Consider the following 22,309-nt stretch of genomic DNA (forward strand, 5'->3'; position numbering starts at 1 on the left):
ATGTGGCGGATTTTCAAAACCATAGCATGTATGCCCATTCAATTACTTGAAGTGTACCTCTACTTTCACAAGAAAATGATTACAGTACAAGACTTTGGAGTATAATAATTGTAATAAATCACTTTTAATGATTTTTGCTAAACTATGTAGCCTCCTTCTCCTGCTGCTAGGCCACCATCTTCAATATGGAAGGGAGCGTCATAAGATTTTACAGCGCTCGCTCCCTCATTGAAGATGAGAACTAAGCGCGACAAGCAGGATGCGGCTTAGTTTAGTGCAGCCCACAATGCACATTTTGAGCGGTCTATATCAGCAAAAATAGTTAATAGAGTGATTTTGAAAAATGACTATACTATAATTTATTCTCTTGTGAAAGTGGAGGTATGCTGTTAACTAACTTGCTTATATAATATCACCACAGTGCCACGTTCATTGGACACTACTCACAGTTGTTGGAGTGTTTCCAGACTACCTCCATCCTTTAAAAAAAACATATTTTCCATATTTTCCCTCCAAGTATGTAAATCCTGTTAAGAAGGTGGTTAAGCAGGTTTGCACTTCATCAATATTCAGTTTCCCATCCTCCCTCCCACCCACGGCACTGTGACTGACAGCCAAGATCTTCCTGAAGTCCATGTTCTATCACAGAAATATGGTACGCATGCTGTATGCAGAGTTACCCATGTTGAGCATGGTTCTTCTCGAGCATGTGCAAGATTTCAGCAGCGAAACGGGGAGAAAAGTGAAAACAGTTTGTCATTCAGTCTAGAGTTTGCAGCTTGACACTTGTGTACCTCAAAAAAGACAAGACAAATAGTACTGTGCACACCTCAAAAATACAGTTATGATGTTTTTATTAATTAAAAGGGTTGTCTACTACTAGGACAACCCCTTCTCAATTTGAATGTTTATCTCCGTTAAAATAAAAAGACCTATACTCACCTGTGGTGCCGGCACTGTTCCAGTGGTGCCAGCACTCGCGTTCCAGGAGCTGTTGTGAGGTTGTTACGTCACAGGAGCCCTGCACCTAATCATCACCACCTTCGGACGAATCGAACATCAACAAGAAGTCAGGGATTTGTCTGAAGGTGGTGACAGTGAAGCTGGTGCTGATTGGGCGCAGAGCTCGTGTGACGTAACAACGTTATTTATTAGAGGACAGCCCCTTTAAAGTTGTGCAAAACTACATACATAAAAGAAATCTTACTACCAAAAAAAGCTTAAAGGGGCTGTCCACTACTTGGACAATCCCTTTTTAAATAGCATATTCCCCCTTGTAAAATAATAATAGATACCTCCCACTCGTATGATATTGTTATGCCACATGAGCACCACATCCATTCAGCTAATGAGCTGCAGTTCTCTCACTTTCTTCAGACCAAACTTGAACATCCGAGGGAAGTGAGAGAACCACAGCTCATTAGCAGTCGCTGATTGGATGCAGTGCTCATGTGGCATAACAGTATCACACGATCCCCAGGAGAATATCGCCAACATCGCTGGAACAGTGCTGGTGTGGGAAGTGGGTATCTGTTATGGGTTTTTATACACTGGGATATCCAGCATTTAAGAAGGGGTTGTTCAAGAAGTGGACAACTCAGTCACAACCACACATATAGCGTGAGCTCAGCACCAAATTAATGTCATCAGCTAAAATGTTTGCTTGACTGGTACCCGTAAAACAAACACAGACACATACAACCAATCTTTCTAAGAGAAATGGATGCTAGAAGTATATAGAAGAGCCAGTTGATGATGGTAAAAATACATCTAACAAGCACAGAAAAATACATAACAATAAAAATGGAATAACGCAAATACAACAAATAATTCCCCATCCAATATTAAGATCACCAAATATGTAGGACACGGTCTGGTAATGGAGTAAGAGGTAGGGCCAAAAGGAAAACCACATATGTATCACCGCTACAAGGTAGCTTCACCAGGGGTAGTGTTTTAGAAGTGAAGAGTATTGTCTTGTAGAACAAAACACAATACTCATGACCGTATGCACACCTGTATGAAAATATTATATGTATAAATATACATGGTCAAAATACTGGACAACCATTAAAAAAACAGAAGAAAAATCTATCCATCATGGCATAAGATATAATAATAATTTTTTATTTATATCAGATATAAGTATGCTCAGATGCAAAAATGATGATGTACATCTATAAGCCAGTTCCAGATAGACACATTATACATAAAACATATCAATGTAATGATTAATAAGATATCTGAAAAATAAAGTGTATTCAATGAGGTTAGGACATAAACATGATCTAATAGAAACAAATGGGTGAGATATAAGGTACAGGACCAATACCCAGTATGATATGCAGTAACAACAATCAAACATAGTAATGTATTGTTGGTGACCTGAATATAGATACTCATAGAAAAATTAAATAAACTGTCAAGTATTAATAGGAAATATATTACAAAAATGTATACCAAACCCATAATGTGATGTTCAGAACCACTGGGAGAAAATAAAAAAATAAGCATCAGAAAGCAAGATTATAATGTCAAGAATGTGGACCACCACATGTATTAATGTTAGGGCTTTTTCAGATGTCCGTGATAATCGGTCCGATGTTGGATTGCAATGTACGTAATGGCCGCACATCTATTCACCCAAACGTGATAGCTTCATAGAAATATGTGAAGCTGTCACGCTTTGCTATCAGATATCGGACCGATTATCACGGACATCTGTAAGAGCCCTTAGTAGCAGCTTCATCAGGGGAAAGATAGTCCATGAGGAAGTCCAGATATATAAGAGATGCAATCAATACAAGATTGGTAGCCAGTGTGTGTCTTACCTGTTGAATGTGATTTGGCCCCATGTCAGCAGATCATTCAAGAGGTAATACTCACCCAGGCTACCAATCTAGATCATACAGCCAGTGTTGGGTACATGCTGCCCACGGATTGGGCAGCATGTATCAGTTGACGGGTTATGTGTAATTTACGGTTCATACAGTTTGTTCAGATCCATCTATAGTACAGTGAGTATTACCAGCTAGTGCCATTGTCATATGCATTGTGGTGTTTAGGAAATGTGAACGCTCATAGCTTTAGTAGCCATATGAACAAACACAGAAAAATACATAGCAATAAAAATGGAATAACGCAAATGTAACAAATAATGCTCCATCCAACATTAAGAACACCAAATTTCTGGCAGCTGCTTTGTGTTCATTGCGGAGAATGAAACATTGGGTAAATTCCATCTGCGTTGCATTCTGGGAGCAAATAATACCAACGTCTCTTCAAAAAACTGTTGAAGACAGTTCTATTCTATATACTAATGTATACTGACAAATGTAAGGAAAGACATGACATGTGCCTTTTAAGTACTTTTTGTCTTTGTTGGGTTTTTCTTTCATCAAGATTTTATAAATTGTTAACCACAAATTACGTGACTTTGAGAAAAGCCGTCAGTGGCAGACATTTCAGGCAACTCTTGTTCCTCTGCTTATGAATACTTATATTATTTTTTGTCATCTTTACACATCAAAGGACTTATTCTGAATACTCCCGTTCCACGTTGATATGCGTCTCATTTGTGTCACATTTCCGTATTTAACCGAAATTGTGTCTGCATGAATATTACATTTGTCCAAGGCATAATTTCTTCTCAGACTCATTTATTGAATGCTGTTCTACAATTCACATGATTAAGATGCAGAATACGGCTTGATTAGTATAATCAACAACTCCTTAAAGATTCATGAACCACATCTGGACATTTCTAGGGGAAGTGACTTGAGATATTATCCCTGAAATTCATCTTGAAGAGATGGAAAATCAAGTATGGACTTTCACTGCATAAAACACATTACAGGATGCGCTTCTTTCCATTGATTTTGGAAGGGTAAGTATTAGTAATAACTCAAGAATGGGACCAATTTATAGCTTTGATTTGTACTGAGCTGTGATAGAGCTGCCATAGAAGTACATGAACCTTCTACCTTTGTATGTCTCCAATTTCATACAGATATACACAGATTTTTTTCTGTTGAACTCCATGTGAATTCGACAGAAAAAAAAATTGTGGCATGCTCCATGCATCTATCTGTATGGTGGAAATATCTCTTTACCCACAGAGCCTGTATAGTGGTGACCGTATAGCTCTGCACTAAGTAGCTGTGTAGTCTCTGTATACATCGCTGTGTCAGTGTCTTTGGGTTCTAAATAAACCCTTGAAGAGGAACAGGAGGAGATCCATAAAGTGCGTAAGTGGCAAATTGGTTACAGAAGTTTCTGCTATGGAAACTTGCTTCCATATTAAGAATGGGATTGTTTTTGCAGTACTGAATGTGCACGGATTTCTGCAAATGCCATTTAGATCAATGAGATAATATATTTGAAACCTGTAGGGTAACATGAAACGCAATAGTTGCCTCCAGTGAAGGGTGTCGTGTTAAAGAAAATTCTATCTCCTCACCTTTATTACATCACATCCAATACTGGGCCCCTATGACAGTGGGATGTTCCATAAGATATTGGAAGGCGTAAAGAGATGAACTGGGATATAAGTTGGCGTGCAGGCAGCGTGTAAGCGCATGTTCACACTGGCCACTAAACAGACAAAAACCCAAGATAAAAACAAGCAAATACCCTACAGTAAATTAATAGCAATAGTGCATGAAAATAACATAGGGTGCTTAGTTAGCATAATTTTGATAAAAAAAATGCAAAAGCCATCATACCACGTCACAGTGACCCTATTCAGGACGGTCCTAATCTCTAATATTAAAACCTTACCACTTGTCAAGTGACAGGCATGTGGATAAGACTTTGTGCCCGCTATGCGTTTTTCAAGCGTTTTTGCTGCGGAATTTCCGCAGCGAAAATGCTTAAAAAACACTTGGTAATACGTGCCCCATGGTCCCCAATGATAATCTGCATGTGCTGTGCACATGCTGCATAAATTTCCGTTGCGGATTATCATTACGGAAAAATACACAACATGTCCATTAATTTTGCGGACACGCAGCGTAATTGCCGCCATTGACTTGCATTGAATCGCATAATATCCGTATGAACACATTTGCACAAGCGGATATCATACGGTTCAATGTGCGGATGGTACCCGGGTTTGGAGAAGAGGAGACTCTCCTCCAGAGCCGGGTACCATAGAACCTGTTAAAAAAAGAATTCAAAATAAAAAATAAAGATTATACTTACCTTCTGATGTCCCCCGGTCTCCTCAGCGATGCGTCCGGTCTGTTGTATGGGTCGCGGTGGTGTGAAAGGACCTGCCATGACGTCATTTAGTCATGTGACAGGTCACGCGACCGCCAACATCAGCTGTCGTGTGACCTGTCACATGACTAAGTGACGTCATGGCAGGTCCTTTCACACCACCGCGACCCATACAACAGACCGGACGTAGCGGAGAGAACACCGGGGGCCATCGGAAGGTAAGTATAATCTTTATTTTATACCATTCTTATTCTTTTTTTTTTAACTATTACTTGGTCACACTATATAAATCCATACCGGTTGCATGGATTTATATAGTGGGACCAAGTTGTCAAGCACTTTCCAAGTGATGCTAAAATCGCTTGGAAAGCGCTTGATAACCCGCATGCGGAAATGAATGCAAATACGCTTGACAAACGCTTCTACCTGGTAGGAAAAACCCATGTAAAAACCGCATGCGTTTTTTCCTGCCAGGGAGAAGCGAAAAAAACATGCAGCAATTCGGCATCGTGGGCACTTAGCATAAGGGCAGAGAAGGACTGAACTCCGCTAGTGGACACACAGCCATGGAGAACTACATGAATGTAATGTCCAGCTTAAAAAAGGCAGGCCACACTTTTATATGCACTGAGTGCAGGCAGACTGAAACAGAGAACCTAAAGAGATGAACTGGAATATAAGTAATATAAGTTGGTGTGTATGCAGCGTGTAAGCACATGTTCACACTGGCCACTAAACAGACAAAACCGAAGATAAAAGGTATTGAAAGGATAGCTGAATCATCTCCACCAATTTATATACATCCTACGCCCTATTCTACTGCAAAAATCACATCACACCCTTTTCTTTCCCACTATTAATTAAACAGTAGCACGTGTGAATATATGAATATAATTAGACAGTGAGATCTTCACCTTCAAGACGCCTATAATTATACACTGATACTCTCTTCTAAGATAATAAGAAGGTGTAGTCCAGAAGTATCAGCTCACATTGTATTCTTGTGTAAAAAAAAAAAAAAATGGAAAAGACCTTTTTGTAGACACAAGTAGAAATGTGTCAACCACTCCCGGACGCCGATGCCTGAGAGGATGCGTATTGGACCATGGATGTATGGACTTGAAATGTTGCTCTTATCTAGGGCTGCGGACCAGAGTGAGTGCAGTGCTCTGTCAAAACGTTGTTTTTTTTTTTCATTATCACTAGTGTTGAGCGATACCTTCCGATATCAGGAAATATCGTATCGGATTGGATCGGGCCGATACCCAAAAAGTATCGGATATCGCCGATTCCGATACCGGAAACCAATGCAAGTCAATGGGACACAAATATCGGAATGAAAATAAACCCTTTCTTTCCTTGTAGGTTAATTCTACATGAAGTAAAACAACTAAGAATAATGTAGAATGACATGAAAAGCCGGCAATTCATCAGCGGCATTCACCGGTACCCGACAATTTACAACAGAAAGAATAGAGCTTCACACATAGATTAGATAGATAGAAACATGTCAGTCACATATATATGAAGTACAGTGACAGTGTTGCTTACTGTACTTGTCATTTAGTGTAAAGGATTTATTAAAAAAAATATTAGTGTTTTCGTGCACCGTCTCTTTAAAAAAGCCGGCCGGCAATTCAGCATCTGTACCCGACAATTTATAACAGACAGAATAGAGCTTCACACATAGATTAGATAGATAGAAACATGTCAGTCACATATATAAGAAGTACAGTGACAGTGTTGCTTACAGAACTTGTCATTTAGTGTAAAGGATTTATTTAAAAAAATAATAGTGTTTTCATGCACCGTCTCTTTAAGAAAGCCGGCCGGCAATTCAGCATCTGTACCCGACAATTTAGAATAGAAGGAATAGAGAATCACACATAGATTAGATAGATAGAAACATGTCAGTCACATATATATGAAGTACAGTGACAGTGTTGATTACTGTACTTGTCATTTAGTGTTAAAATAAAGGATTTATTTAAAAAAAAATTGGCGTGGGGTTCCCCTTAATTTTAGGCTCTAGCGGAGGTTAAGCAGACAGCTGGGGCAAATGTTTGAAGCCTGGGAAGGGGGTAATACCCACGGAGCTTCCCAGGCTACTAATATCAGCCCCCAGCTGAATACCTAGCCTTTACTAGCTATTAAAATGGGGGACCCCCCCAAAAAAATGACGTGGGGTCCCCCCTAATTTAATAGCTAGCACAGGCTAGGCAGACAGCTGGGGGCTGATATTAATAGCCCAGGAAGGGTGCCATGAATATTGGCCCCCTCCCAGGCTAGAAACACCAGCCGTCAGCCGCCCCAGAAATGGCGCATCCATAGGATGCGCCAATTCTGGCACTTAGCCTCGCTCTTCCACGCTGCCCTGGTGCGGTGGCAGGGGGTAATAGGGTTGGGGTTGATGTCAGCTTATAATGCCAGCTGACATCAAGCCCAGGTTAGTAATGGAGAGGCGTCTATAAGACACCCCCATTACTAACCCCATAGTCAAAGTTAAAAGAAAACACAAACACCCAGAGTAAAGTCCTTTAATTGAAATAAAGACACAATTCTTTATTGTTCTAAATTAAACCATACTTACCATCACGCCCATTCCAGCTGAAGCCAACGATCTCCTGCAATAAAAGAAAAATAATAAAGCAACCTCATCCTTACCTTTCGATGGTTCCCAGGACAGCTCCAGCTCTGCTACATCGAGATGACAGGCTGGACCGCAGCAGAAAGCTGCCATCCAGCCTGTCATCCCGCAGACACTGAGAAGCGCAGGCATGCTTGCGCTCCTCAGTGTCTCTCTGTGACGTCATCCAGATGAGCCGAGTTCATGTCCAATGAACTCAGCTCACCTCATGCACGTCACTGACAGCGTGGGAAAATTCTCCTGCACTCAGCGCTTCAGCGTGAGAATTCTCCCACGCTGTCAGTGACATACATGAGGTGAGGTCATGTCCAATGAACTCAGCTCACCTCATGCACGTCACTGACAGCGTGGGAAAATTCTCACGCTGAAGTGCTGAGTGCAGGAGAATTTTCCCACGCTGTCAGTGACGTACATGAAGTGAGCGGAGTTCATTGGACATGACCTCGGCTCATCTGGATGCCGTCACAGCCAGACACTGAGGAGTGGAAGTATGCCTGCGCTTCTCAGTGTCTGCGGGATGACAGGATGGATGGCAGCGTTCTGCTGCGGTCCAGCCTGTCATCTCGATGTAGCAGAGCTGAAGCTGTCGTGGGAGCCATGGAAAGGTAAGGATGAGGTTGCTTTATTATTTTACTTTTATTGCAGGAGATCGTTGGCTTCAGCTGGAATGGGCGTGGTGGTAAGTATGGTTTAATTTAGAACAATAAAGAATTGTGTGTTTATTTCAATTAAAGGACTTTTTTCTGGGTGTTGTGTTTTTTTAAATACTTTACTAGAAATTCATGGTGGTCATGTCTAATATTGGCGTGACCCCATGAATTTTGGGCTTAGGGCCAGCTGATAATGCCAAGCTGGCCTTAACCCCTTTATTACCCAGTGAGCCACCGCACCAGGGCCCTGGATGAGTTGGGTACAGCGCCAGAAGATGGCGCTTCTATGAACGCGCCATTTTCTGGGGCGGCTGCGGACTGCAATTTGCAGCGGGGGTGGCCCAGAAAGCTTGGGTCTCCCTGCGCTGCGGATTCCAGCCCCCAGCTGCCTAGTTGTATCTGGCTGGGCACAAAAATAGGGCGAAGCCCCACGCATTTTTTTTTAAAATTATTTCATGAAATTCATGGAATAATTAAGAAAAAAAGGGCTTCCCTATATTGTTGTGTCCAACCAGGTACAAATAGGCAGCTGGTGGTTGGGGGCAGCCCATTCCTGCCTGCTGTACCTGGCTGGACACAAATATAGTGCGAAGCCCCACGTCAATTTTTTTTTAATTATTTCATGAAATAATTTTTTTAAAAAAGGGCTTCCCTATATTGTTGTGTCCGGCCAGGTACAAATAGGCAGCTGGTGGTTGGGGGCAGCCCATTCCTGCCTGCTGTACCTGGCTGGACACAAATATAGGGCGAAGCCCCACGTCAATTTTTTTTAAAATAAGTCCTTTATTTTAACACTAAATGACATTTGAGGAGTTAATAAAGATGCAGTCCCTAAATTATTATTTATTTTTTAATTAATTTTTCCCAAAACTTTTGACGTAGGCTTCGCCATATTTTTGTATGCCAGCCAGGTACAGCATCCAGCTTCTATGAACGCGCCATTTTCCGGGGTGGCTGCGCACTGCAATTTTCAGCGGGGGGAGGGGGGGGGCAGAAAGCTTGGGCCTCCCTGCGCTGCAGATTCCATCCCCCAGCTGCCTAGTTGTACCTGGCTGGACACAAAAATAGGGAGAAGCTTCACGTATTTTTTTTTTTTAATTATTTCATGAAATTCATGAAATAATTAAGAAAAAAAGGGCTTCCCTATATTGTTGTGTCCAACCAGGTACAAATAGGCAGCTGGTGGTTGGGGGCAGCCCGTTCCTGCCTGCTGTACCTGGCTGGACACAAATATAGTGCGAAGCCCCACGTCAATTTTTTTTAAATCATTTCAGGAAATTCATGAAATAATTTAAAAAAATTGATGTGGGGCTTCGCCCTATATTTGTGTCCAGTCAGGTACAGCAGGCAGGAACGGGCTGCCCCCAACCACCAGCAGCCTATTTGTACCTAGCCGGACACAACAATATAGGGAAGCCCTTTTTTTCTGAATTATTCCATGAATTTCATGAATTTAAAAAAAAAAAAACGTGGAGCTTCGCCCTATTTTTGTGTCCAGCCAGGTACAACTAGGCAGCTGGGGGCTGGAATCTGCAGCGCAGGGAGGCCCAAGCTTTCTGGGCCCCACCCGCTGCAAATTGCAGTCCGCAGCCGCCCCGGAAAATGGCGCGTTCATAGAAGCGCCATCTTCTGGCGCTGTACCCAACTCATCCAGGGCCCTGATGCGGTGGCTCACTGGGTAATAAAGGGGTTAAGGCCAGCTTGGCATTATCAGCTGGCCCTAAGCCCGAAATTCATGGGGTCACGCCAATATTAGACATGACCACCATGAATTTCTAGTAAAGTATTTAAAAAAAACACAAACACCCAGAAAAAAGTCCTTTAATTGAAATAAACACACAATTCTTTATTGTTCTAAATTAAACCATACTTACCATCACGCCCATTCCAGCTGAAGCCAACGATCTCCTGCAATAAAAGAAAAATAATAAAGCAACCTCATCCTTACCTTTCCATGGCTCCCACGACGGCTCCAGCTCTGCTACATCGAGATGACAGGCTGGACCGCAGCAGAACGCTGCCATCCAGCCTGTCATCCCGCAGACACTGAGAAGCGCAGGCATACTTCCACTCCTCAGTGTCTGGCTGTGACGGCATCCAGATGAGCCGACAATGAACTCGGCTCACCTCATGTACGTCACTGACAGCGTGGGAGAATTCTCCTGCACTCAGCGCTTCAGCGTGAGAATTTTCCCACGCTGTCAGTGACGTGCATGAGGTGAGGTCATGTCCCATGAACTCGGCGCACCTCATGCACGTCACTGACAGCGTGGGAGAATTCTCACGCTGAAGCGCTGAGTGCAGGAGAATTTTCCCACGCTGTCAGTGACGTGCATGAGGTGAGCTGAGTTCATTGGACATGACCTCGGCTCATCTGGATGACGTCACAGAAAGACACTGAGGAGCGCAAGCATGTCTGCGCTTCTCAGTGTCCGCGGGATGACAGGCTGGATGGCAGCGTTCTGCTGCGGTCCAGCCTGTCATCTCGATGTAGCAGAGCTGAAGCTGTCCTGGGAACCATGGAAAGGTAAGGATGAGGTTGCTTTATTATTTTACTTTTATTGCAGGAGATCGTTGGCTTCAGCTGGAATGGGTGTGGCGGTAAGTATGGTTTAATTTAGAACAATAAAGAATTGTGTCTTTATTTCAATTAAAGGACTTTTTTCTGGGTGTTTGTGTTTTTTTTAAATACTTTACTAGAAATTCATGGCGGTCATGTCTAATATTGGCGTGACCCCATGAATTTCGGGCTTAGGGCCAGCTGATAATGCCAAGCTGGCCTTAACCCCTTTATTACCCAGTGAGCCACCGCACCAGGGCCCTGGATGAGTTGGGTACAGCGCCAGAAGATGGCGCTTCTATGAACGCGCCATTTTCCGGGGCGGCTGCGGACTGCAATTTGCAGCGGGTGGGACCCAGAAAGCTTGGGTCTCCCTGCGCTGCAGATTCCAGCCCCCAGCTGCCTAGTTGTACCTGGCTGGACACAAAAATAGGGCGAAGCGCCACACATTTTTTTTTTTAATTATTTCATGAAATTCATGGAATAATTAAGAAAAAAAGGGCTTCCCTATATTGTTGTGTCCGGCTAGGTACAAATAGGCAGCTGGTGGTTGGGGGCAGCCCGTTCCTGCCTGCTGTACCTGGCTGGACACAATTATAGGGCGAAGCCCCACATAATTTTTTTTTAATTATTTCATGAATTTCCTGAAATAATTAAAAAAAAATTGACGTGGGGCTTCACACTATATTTGTGTCCAGCCAGGTACAGCAGGCAGGAACGGGCTGCCCCCAACCACCAGCTGCCTATTTGTACCTAGCCGGACACAACAATATAGGGAAGCCCTTTTTTTCTTAATTATTCCATGAATTTCATGAAATAATTAAAAAAAAAAAAACGTGGAGCTTCTCCCTATTTTTGTGTCCAGCCAGGTACAACTAGGCAGCTGGGGGATGGAATCTGCAGCGCAGGGAGGCCCAAGCTTTTTGCCCTCCCCCCCCCCGCTGAAAATTGCAGTCCGCGGCCGCCCCGGAAAATGGCGCGTTCATAGAAGCTGGATGCTGTACCTGGCTGGCATACAAAAATATGGCGAAGCCCACGTCAAAAGTTTTGGGAAAAATTTATTAAAAAATAAATAATAATTTAGGGACTGCATCTTTATTAAGTCCTCAAATGTCATTTAGTGTTAAAATAAAGGATTTATTTAAAAAAAAAATGGCGTGGGATCCCCCATAATTTTAGTCTCTAGCGGAGGTTAAGCAGACGGCTGGGGCAGATGTTTGAAGCCTGGGAAGGGGGTAAAACCCACGGAGCTTCCCAGGCTACTAATATCAGCCCCCAGCTGAATACCTAGCCTTTACTAGCTATTAAAATGGGGGACCCCCCAAAAAAAAATGACGTGGGGTCCCCTCTATTTTAATAGCTAGCAAAGGCTAGGCAGACAGCTGGGGGCTGATATTAATAGCTCAGGAAGGGTGCCATGAATATTGGCCCCCTCCCAGGCTAGAAACACCAGCCGTCAGCCGCCCCAGAAATGGCGCATCCATAGGATGCGCCAATTCTGGCACTTAGCCTCGCTCTTCCACGCTGCCCTGGTGCGGTGGCAGGGGGTAATAGTGGTGGGGTTCATGTCAGCGCCAGCTGCCATGAAGCCCAGGTTAGTAATGATGGCCGTCTATATGACACCCCCATTACTAACCTACAAAGTGTTAAAAAGAAAAAACACACTACACCCAGAAAAAAATAATTTATTTGAAATAAAACACCATTTTATTTAATTCTTAGTTTACTAAAAAAAAAATAGTTACCTGTCCACGTTCCTGCGCTGATCTCCCATGCACAGCTGTCACATCTGGAGATGGTGACAGCTGTGCATGGCTGCTGTAAGCTCACGCTGCCGGGAACACGTCCGCTCCCGGCAGCGGGAGCCACTGACTGAGGTCACCGGAGTGCATTCAGGCAGCGCAGCTCCGGAGACCTCCTTTACGGCAGTGCTGTACCGTGGGAATTTCTCACGATACAGCAGTGCCGTAAAGGAGCTAACCGGAGCAGCGCTGCCTGAACTCCGGTGAACCCTTACGGCCCCGTCATTCTAGCGGCGGCAGCGGTTCAGAGCGGTCACATTCTATGTGGCTGCTCTGAACTGGAGATCTTCGTGGGACACTCGTGGACTACTACGGAGGGGTAAGGATAAGGTTGTGGTTTATTATTTTATATTTTATTACAGGAGATCGATGGCTTCGGGGAATTAGGTGTCTTGGTGAGTATAGGTGTAGTTTTTTATTTTTTACTTTATTTTAGGTGGCGATCGGCGGGGACAGGTAATGTATGAACTAATTTCTTTTAGGTAACCACTGGCCACCAATGACATGTATTTAACATTTATTGGGGACACAGTAGGGCAATTTAAATAGCAGGATCAGGCTGATGGGAACTACTGCTCCCATCGAGCTGATCCTGCTGGCAGGAGTGGACGGGGGACAGACATAGGCCGATGGGAGTAGTAGTGTCACATCGGCCTATGTCTGCCCGCACACACACCCGCACACACACCCGCACACACACACCCCGCACACACACCCGCACACACACCCCGCACACACACACACCCCGCACACACTAATCATGACGGGTCCGGGAGGTGAGGCTGACCTGTGCGGCCGTGGGAAAGTTGATGTGAGTTCATGCAGTCAAGCATGAACTCACATGAACCCTCTGAGGGCACCGCGGCTACTTCAAATGAACAGCTGATCGGCATCACCTGATACCTCAGCTGTTCATTTGAAATAACCGGCGGGAAAGCGCAGCACAGAACGGGAAAGCCGGCGGTGAAGTCTTTTCACTGCCGGCTTCCCCGCCCGGGTCCTTCGCTCCTTGGTGCTGCGCTCCCCGCCCGGTCCTAATTTACGATCGGGATGGGAGGTGGCGAGGGGAGCGGAGGATCGGAGTGGGAGGCTGCGGGGAAGCAGTATGGGGCTGCGTGATTGTTTAAAAGCCGGCGGCTTTTTACCGCGCGCCGGCTTTTAAACAATCAGGAGAATTCTCCCACGCTGGGATGGCATTCTGATGACAAGCTGGATCGCAGCTGAGCGCTGCCATCCAGCTTGTCATCCTTCAGAGACACTGCAGAGCGCAGGCATTATGGGAACTTCCGATTCCGGTATTCGATATTATAAAAGTATCGGAATTAAGTATCGGAATTCCGATACAGTGAATATCGGCCGATACCCGATATTTCAGTATCGGAATGCTCAACACTAATTATCACGCTATAATTGTGACTGTACACTTATAGTGATATTCAGTGTCAGCCTACCAGTTAGAAAGTAAGAAGTAGAATGAAACTCAATACCAAACTACAAGAAGTTTCTACAAAGTCTGACTGGATTTCTGAAGCATGTGAAGGTCAGGGCTAACCTCTCCAATGGTGAATGTCTTCAAGCACCGTGAACTGTAACAACTGTGGCGTTCATCAGAAGAGAACAGAACATGAGACTGGAAGGACAGCAAATCCTTCACTCATGGATGCACACTCACAAAAGATGACCTGCTTTCCTCCATTCATTTCCTTAGCCTTCATCAAGACAGAATGTTATTAGTGTCATTATTTTATTTCCCTAATATATGTTCAAAGGCCGCTGTGTCACTGGAGAACTGAGTGGGATCTGGTAACAGAACTGTTATCATTATTTTTTCTTTTTTTTCTTACTTATATGATACAACTACTCTATAACATCAATAGTATGCAGTTTGTTTCTTGCTTTTTATCTTATTTTGTGGTAATGAGAATAGCAATAGATATTAGCTCCTAAGAATGCCCCAGATAAAGTGGAATAAAATCACAATAAAGTAAAAGAATGATGTCCCCCAGAGATCTATTTTCATCATATATACAGTTATATGAAAAAGTTTGGGCACCCCTATTAATCTTAAGCTTAATGTTTTATAAAAATTTGTGTTTTTGCAACAGCTCTTTCAGTTTGATATATGCAATAACTGTAGGACACAGTAATGTTTCTGCCTTGAAATGAGGTTTATTGTACTAACAGAAAATGTGCAATCTGCATTCAAACAAAATTTGACAGGTGCATAAGTATGGGCACCCTTATCATTTTCTTGTTTTAAATACTCCTACCTACTTTTACTGACTTACTAAAGCACTTTTTTTTGGTTTTGTAACCTCGTTGAGCTTTGAACTTCATAGCCAGGTGTATGCAATCATGAGAAAAGCTACTTAAAGTGGTCACTTGCAAGTTGTTCTCCTGTTTGAATCTCCTCTGAAGAGTGGCATCATGGGCTCCTCCAAACAACTGTCAAATGATCTGAAAACAAAGATTATTCAACATAGTTGTTCAGGGGAAGGATACAAAAAGCTGTCTCAGAGATTTAACCTGTCAGTTTCCACTGTGAGGAACATAGTAAGGAAATGGAAGAACACAGGGACAGTTCTTGTTAAGGCCAGAAGTGGAAGGCCAAGAAAAACATCAGAAAGGCAGAGAAGAAGAATGGTGAGATCAGTCAAGGACAATCCTCAGACCACCTCCAGAGAGCTGCAGCATCAACTTGCTGCAGATGGTGTCACTGTGCATCGGTCAACTATACAACGCACTTTGCACAAGGAGAAGCTGTATGGGAGAGTGATGCGAAAGAAGCAGTTTCTGCAAGCACGCCACAAACAGAGTCGGCTGAGGAATGCAAAAGCACATTTGGAGAAGCCAATTTCTTTTTGGAAGAAGGTCTTGTGGACTGATGAAACCAAGATTGAGTTGTTTGGTCATACAAAAAGGCGTTATGCATGGCGTCAAAAAAACTCAGCATTCTAAGAAAAACACTTGCTTCCCACAGTAAAATTTGGTGGAAGTTCCATCATGCTTTGGGGCTGTGTGGCCAATGCCGGCACCGGGAATCTTGCTAAAGTTGAGGGACGCATGGATTCCACTCAGTATCAGCAGATTCTTGACAATAATGTTCAAGAATCAGTGATAAAGTTGAAGTTACGCAGGGGATGGATCTTTCAGCAAGACAATGATCCAAAACACCGCTCCAAATCTACTCAGGCATTCATGCAGAGGAACAATTACAATGTTCTGGAATGGCCATCCCAGTCCCCAGACCTGAATATCATTGAACATCTGTGGGATCATTTGAAGAGGGCTGTCCATGCTCGGCGACCATCAAACTTAACTGAACTGGAATTGTTTTGTAAAGAGGAATGGTCAAAAATACCTTCATCCAGGATCCAGGAACTCATTAAAAGCTACAGGAAGCGACTAGAGGCTGTTATTTTTGCAAAAGGAGGATCTACTAAATGTTAATGTCACTTTTCTGGTAAGGTGCCCATACTTATGCACCTGTCAAATTTTGTTTGAATGCAGATTGCACATTTTCTGTTAGTACAATAAACCTCATTTCAAGGCAGAAACATTACTGTGTCCAACAGTTATTACATATATCAAACTGAAATAGCTGTTGCAAAAACACCAATTTTTATAAAACATTAACCTTAAGATTAATAGGGGTGCCCAAACTTTTTCATATGACTGTATATGATGCCTTAAAACATCATAAAAATGCCTTAAACATTCTCTCTTTCTCATTATTCTGGCATTTGGCAAATATTATATATATAATATTTGCCAAATAGCAGAATAATGAGAAAGAGAGAATGTTTTAAGTCAAAAGTTTACATACATTTCATTAGTATTTGGTACCATTGCCCTTAAACTAAATGACTTGGGTCAAACGTTTGGGATATCCTCCCACAAGCTTCTGACAATAGTTGGTCGGAATTTGGGCCCATTCCTCCTGACAAAACTGGTGTAACTAATCCAGATTTGTAGATCGCCTTGCTCGTACCTGCCTTTTCAGCTTTGCCCATACATTTTCATAGGATTGAGATCAGGGCTTTGTGATGGCCACTCCAAAACATTGACTTTGTTATCCTTAAGCCACTTTGTTACCATTTTGGCAGTATGCTTCGGGTCATTGTCCATTGGAAGACCCATTTCCGCCCAAGCTTTAACTTCCTGGCTGATGTCTTGATGTGTTGCTTCAATATTGCCACATAATCTTCTTTTCTCATGATGACATGTATTTTGTGAAGTACACCAGTCCCTCCTGCAGCAAAACAACCCCACAACATGATGCTGTCACCCCCGTGTTTCACAGTTGGGGTGGTGTTCTTAGGCTTCCAAGCTTCTCCCTTTTTCCTCCAAAGGTCATTATGCCCAAAAAGTTCAATTTTAGTTTCATCAGACCACAGGACATGTCTCCAAAAATTAAGGTCTTTGTTCCTGTGTGCATTTGCAGTAATGGCTTCTTCCTGGCAGAGTGGCCTTTCAGCCCATGTTTCACTGTGGTTATTCACATAATCATCTTACCAGCTTCCGCCATCATCTTCGCAAGGTCTTTTGCTTTTGTCCTTGGGTTGATATGCACATGTCGGACCAAAGCACATTCATCTCTGGGACACAGAACCCGTCTCCTTCCTGAGCGGTATGATGGCTGGACATTCTCATCTTGTTTGTACTTGCGTATAATTGTTTGTACAGATGAACGAGGCACCTTCAGATATCTTGAAATTGTACCCAAGGATGAGACAGACTTGTTCAAGTCCACAATTCTCTTCCTGATATCTTGGCTGATTTCTTTAGACTTTCCCATGATGCTACACAAAGAAGCAGTGTGTTTCAGGTGTGCATTAAAATACATCCACAGGTGTGTCTCAGATTAACTCAAATGTTGCCATAAAAACTATCAGAAGCTTCCAAGCACATGACATCATAATATGGACATTCAATAATTGAAAGGCATAGTAATCTTGGTGTATGTAAACTTTTGACTTTGCAGTAAATAATAAAAATGCCTTAAAACATTCTCTCTCATTAGTCTGGCATTTGGCAAATATTACAAATTATGGTAATCCTAATTGACCTAAAACGGGAAAGGTTTATTCTGATTTCATGTCAGATATTGAGAAAAACATGCATATGTCTTTTTATATAGTGTATGTATGACCACAATAACCTGGAGATAACCTTTTTTTTCTGTGAAATGCGAACAGTTAATGTAAATAAAGAAAGAACCTAAGCTAAAAAAAAAATTCTGTATTTGCATGACAAAAAAATAATATAAATTGTACAGTAATTTATAGGTACCCATTACAAAATAATACAATTTACAAATACAAAGCCTCTTAGAGCCACGCCAGTGAAAAGATAAAAATAAAAAGTTATGGCTGATGAAAAGTAGACAGGCAAAAGCTCAAAAAAAAAAAAAATTGGCCAGCCATTAGAGATTAAAGAAGCTTTCTCTGACCTTTTTTTAAACTGGTTGATGGAAAAGGATCTATATTAAAACAAAAATATTACATACCACTCTAATTCCCTACTGCTCGAGCACCATCACTCAGGTGGTATATACCTAGACTAGAAGTGGTGGTGTACTGTCTATTTCGTCACCTGACCACAGTGGCCACTGATTGGCTGCAAGGTTAGGCGACTGATGGTGGTCACCGGTTTGGCAACACTGGAGCTGCATTGTCCTGTACCCGGACCTAGAGTCACAAGTCAGCACCTTATTGGAGCTTCACCTCCGTTCTTTACCTATATACCATAGGAGCGCCCAATGTTGTTTTTTACCTCTTTTTGGACCATTTGCTGATAAGAATCCCTAAATCAGATACAGGAAATTAGAGTTCATAATTGCACCTCTAATGTGTTGTGCTGAGATTTTTAGCACCTTGACAAAAATGCTTAATTCAAGAGATATGGAGCAGTATGAATTCTGAAAAAATTCCCCAGGGGTTATACGCATGCTGTATATTTTGTAAATAGTTCCCCCTTTTAGAATGTCCCTTCCTTGTCATGAAATAGATGACCCTTTTCCTTAGATTTTCAGCCACATCCTGTTTTACTGAAACAAGGGAAAAAGCGAGGCTTACAGCAAACATTTGTGCGCTACATCCTGTTTTCTGCACAGTGTGTCATATGGAGGGCTTGTCAGACATTTATGCCAGAATCCATGATATTGTTCTGATTTGCTGAAATGTCATCCACAACTGCGGAGAGCTGATGAATACAAGCAGATCAGCCATGCTTCCAGGGGTGGGACATCTCCACAGTCCTACACCTCCCACACACTGCTGCCTAATGTATTCACTGACATTGTGCAGCTGCATTGAGTCAGCTGTTTTCAGGATTTCTTGGCAATCTGCCTCTGTGGAAGCTTTTTTTTCTTTGTTTTCCAACTTTTGTCCAAGCGAAAAGCAGAGCAATATTATTAGGACAATATGCCTGGTGTATGAACCATTCTTTCCTCTGCTGCCATGGAAATAATCATGTGTGCTTCTAATAGAATATTATTCATTTACTGCAGCATGGTTTGTCAACATGTCACTTATTTTTTTTTTACTCAAATGTCAGAAATGTAAGCTCATTATATACCCTGGATAGATTCTGCCTGCAGCCACTCAATGTCAATGTCTGAATATGTCCCGAGACGTCATTTAGATTTCAACCCTGTACGGTTATTATTTTACAGTGTGGAAGCTAGTGCTTGTGAGTAACGCGCACACATAATTGTAGGATAAAATATTGCGTAACTAATGTGTTTTATATCAGTTATGTGTCCTACACGATTGTAGGTTGTGCTGGGCAAAATGTTTGGTTGGATGGAAACTGAGAAGATATGCTTATAAAACATAAGAAAGACATAGGTGCTATAAGATTACCTTTTTGTTTTAATAGATAGATTGAATGTCTCTGCTATATTCCAGCCAGAATATTACTAATTGTTCATATGGGCCAATAAACCACCTATCTTTTTACATTTGACATTGTTGGAGTACTGCCCATACTTTTTTTGTATACTTATGATTATAGTTGTTGGGCTACCCACAATATGAGACATTTGCTGCTTTCTATTCTTTTTTTCATAGATAGATATGTAAAGAATAAAGCAGTACTATATTAGATGTAGTGTGCACACCTTAAAGAGGTTGTCCTCTACTTTTACATTAATGACCAATCCTTAGGATAGGTTATCAATGTCTGATCAACTGGGGTCCGACACCCTGCACCCACGCCAGTCAGCTGTTATCGGTGTTGAGGGTGGCGACCACAAGTACTCCCTTGCTGAGCTGCTCCGTCTTCTGACAGTGGCCGCCGCAGAGTACTGCACATTCGCCTCCTATTGATGTGAATCCTCAGCCAGAAGACAGAGCAGCTCGGAAAGTGAGCACTTCCGGCCAGTGGCCGTCACTGACAACACCGATAGCTGATCAGCGTGGGTGCTGGATGCCAGAAACCGGCCGATCAGACATTAATGACCTAACCTAAGGATAGGTCATCAATATAAAAGTAGTGGACAACCTACAAAAACAGCAGTACTCTTGGGTTATAGAAAATAAAATGATTTATTCACCCATGCTTTGTGAAATGTTACATCGCACATAACATGGGCGAATAAATCACTTTATTTTTTCCAGTACCATCTTGGAGTGCTACCCGTTTTTTACTGATATGTTGATGTTCAATCTAATGCTCTAGAGAATATCATTGATTTTCAATTCTCTATATGTCCCTTTATTCTTGCCTAGTCTGGATGAGTCAGTCATACAGTGACATACTTTTAAGCATTCACTATTAGCCTTAGACCAGGACAATGCTTGCTTTCACCAATACATAAATGTTTATGTGCAGTACCTGTGCCTAGTCTTTTTACTGCACAAGAGTTGGCTCTCCACCTTGTAAGCAAGCCGTTAAGACAGGAGATGAAATGAAAAGAATAGCAGATTAACAAATTAAAAAACCTATTCCGATATATGACCTCAATGTATAGGTGCACTCTAACGTGCAAATGTTGTGTGAGATATGGGACCAGCTCCAAGAAGAGCATAGTACATGTATGGTGAGCTTCAAGCCTTTGTTGTGCAGCTGCCATGGCTTCTGCCAATGTAACCGGCCACCACTGGTAGCGGCACTGCTCATAGAGCTGGAATCCAAATAAGATATTCAGTGAATATTGCCAAATGATTTCATAATTTATTATAAAATAAATCTGATGACTTTTATATAATAAAGTTAAAGGTTGGTAATACTTTATCCTCTGGATATTATATCTGGATTCTGGGAACTATTGGTAGCACTACTCTACATTTACCTTTGGATGCCTTAGTCTTATACTTGGAAGCATAGAAAACTACAATAGTCACCATATTAGTTCTTATCAAACTAACTAACTTAGTTGTCACTTGGTCATAAAGATGGCTCTCCTGCCTTCTTCCTAATTCTCAGTAGCCTTGATCCCCCTCACTGTACAGACACATTTCTGCTTTCCAGAATTTTTTTTTCTTTTCACATGTTAAAAAACAAGAAATTCTGGGCATAATATTTTAGTGATGAATTTGTGAAGTAGAAAGTAACTACTTGCTGTCTGCCATCGGAAGCGATTGTTTCATTTGCCTTTAATTTTGAAACTATTAGCCCTTCAGCTGACTTTTAACTGAATGTCCAGCTTTAGTTTGTGTTAGGCTGGTTTAACACTTCTGACTTTCCCAGAAAATGCATGGATCACAATGTCCGGACCAGCTGCGGGTCTCCTGATCTGAACTCAACAATCTGATAGACATGTGTGGCTGTTGAGTTCGGGCCAGTTCTTTGAAAGTCAGATGTGTGAAACCGGCCTTAAGAAATTAGCAATCATGTAGCTGATTTTTAGTATCAATGTGCCCTGCTGTTGTGTCTTTCCTCTGACAATAGATATTAGTTTATAGCTTATACAACTATTTTCTTTTGACATTTCTTTAGGTTACATGTCTTCAAGATTTCTTTGGTGATGACGATGTGTTTATAGCCTGTGGACCTGAAAAATATCGCTATGCGCAGGATGATTTCGTTCTGGACCACAGTGGTAATTATGATCAAAAGTTTATGGAGTATACATAAATTTATATGATGATTTTATTTTCATTCCATAGATTACCACTAGCATGAAGGTGACTTTATTACATGCAGTATCCTACATGGACATATTTATATAAAGTACTTGTTATCCATAAAATCTGCCTGCCTGGTTAATGTTTTCAAGTAACACAATCAGTGTCTGATTCATTGGGCAGCATGGTGGCTCAGTTGTTAGCACTGCAGCCTTGCAGCGCTGGGGTCCTGGGTTCAAATCCCACCAAGGGCAACATCTGTAAGGAGTTTGTATGTTCTCCCCGTGTTTGCATGGGTTTCCTCTGGGTTCTCTGGTTTCCTCCCACACTCCAAAGACATACGATAGATTGTGAGCCCC

General features: G+C 42.2%; 1 protein-coding gene across 3 annotated transcripts in view; it reads left to right on the forward strand.

Annotated features, from left to right (window-relative positions):
* DCLK2 (doublecortin like kinase 2) overlaps window positions 1–22,309 on the forward strand; it is a 185,746-nt gene that overhangs the window by 73,131 nt on the left and 90,306 nt on the right. For all 3 annotated transcript variants that reach the window (XM_073642518.1, XM_073642516.1, XM_073642517.1), the window contains exon 3: window positions 21,823–21,925. In XM_073642518.1, the coding sequence (XP_073498619.1) occupies window positions 21,823–21,925 (103 nt within the window). The remainder of the gene's footprint in view (window positions 1–21,822; window positions 21,926–22,309) is intronic.

The sequence above is a fragment of the Phyllobates terribilis genome, unplaced genomic scaffold, assembly GCF_046119375.1.
Source record: "Phyllobates terribilis strain yellow unplaced genomic scaffold, ASM4611937v1 Scaffold_1__5_contigs__length_1240528914, whole genome shotgun sequence".
Taxonomy (NCBI): domain Eukaryota; kingdom Metazoa; phylum Chordata; class Amphibia; order Anura; family Dendrobatidae; genus Phyllobates; species Phyllobates terribilis.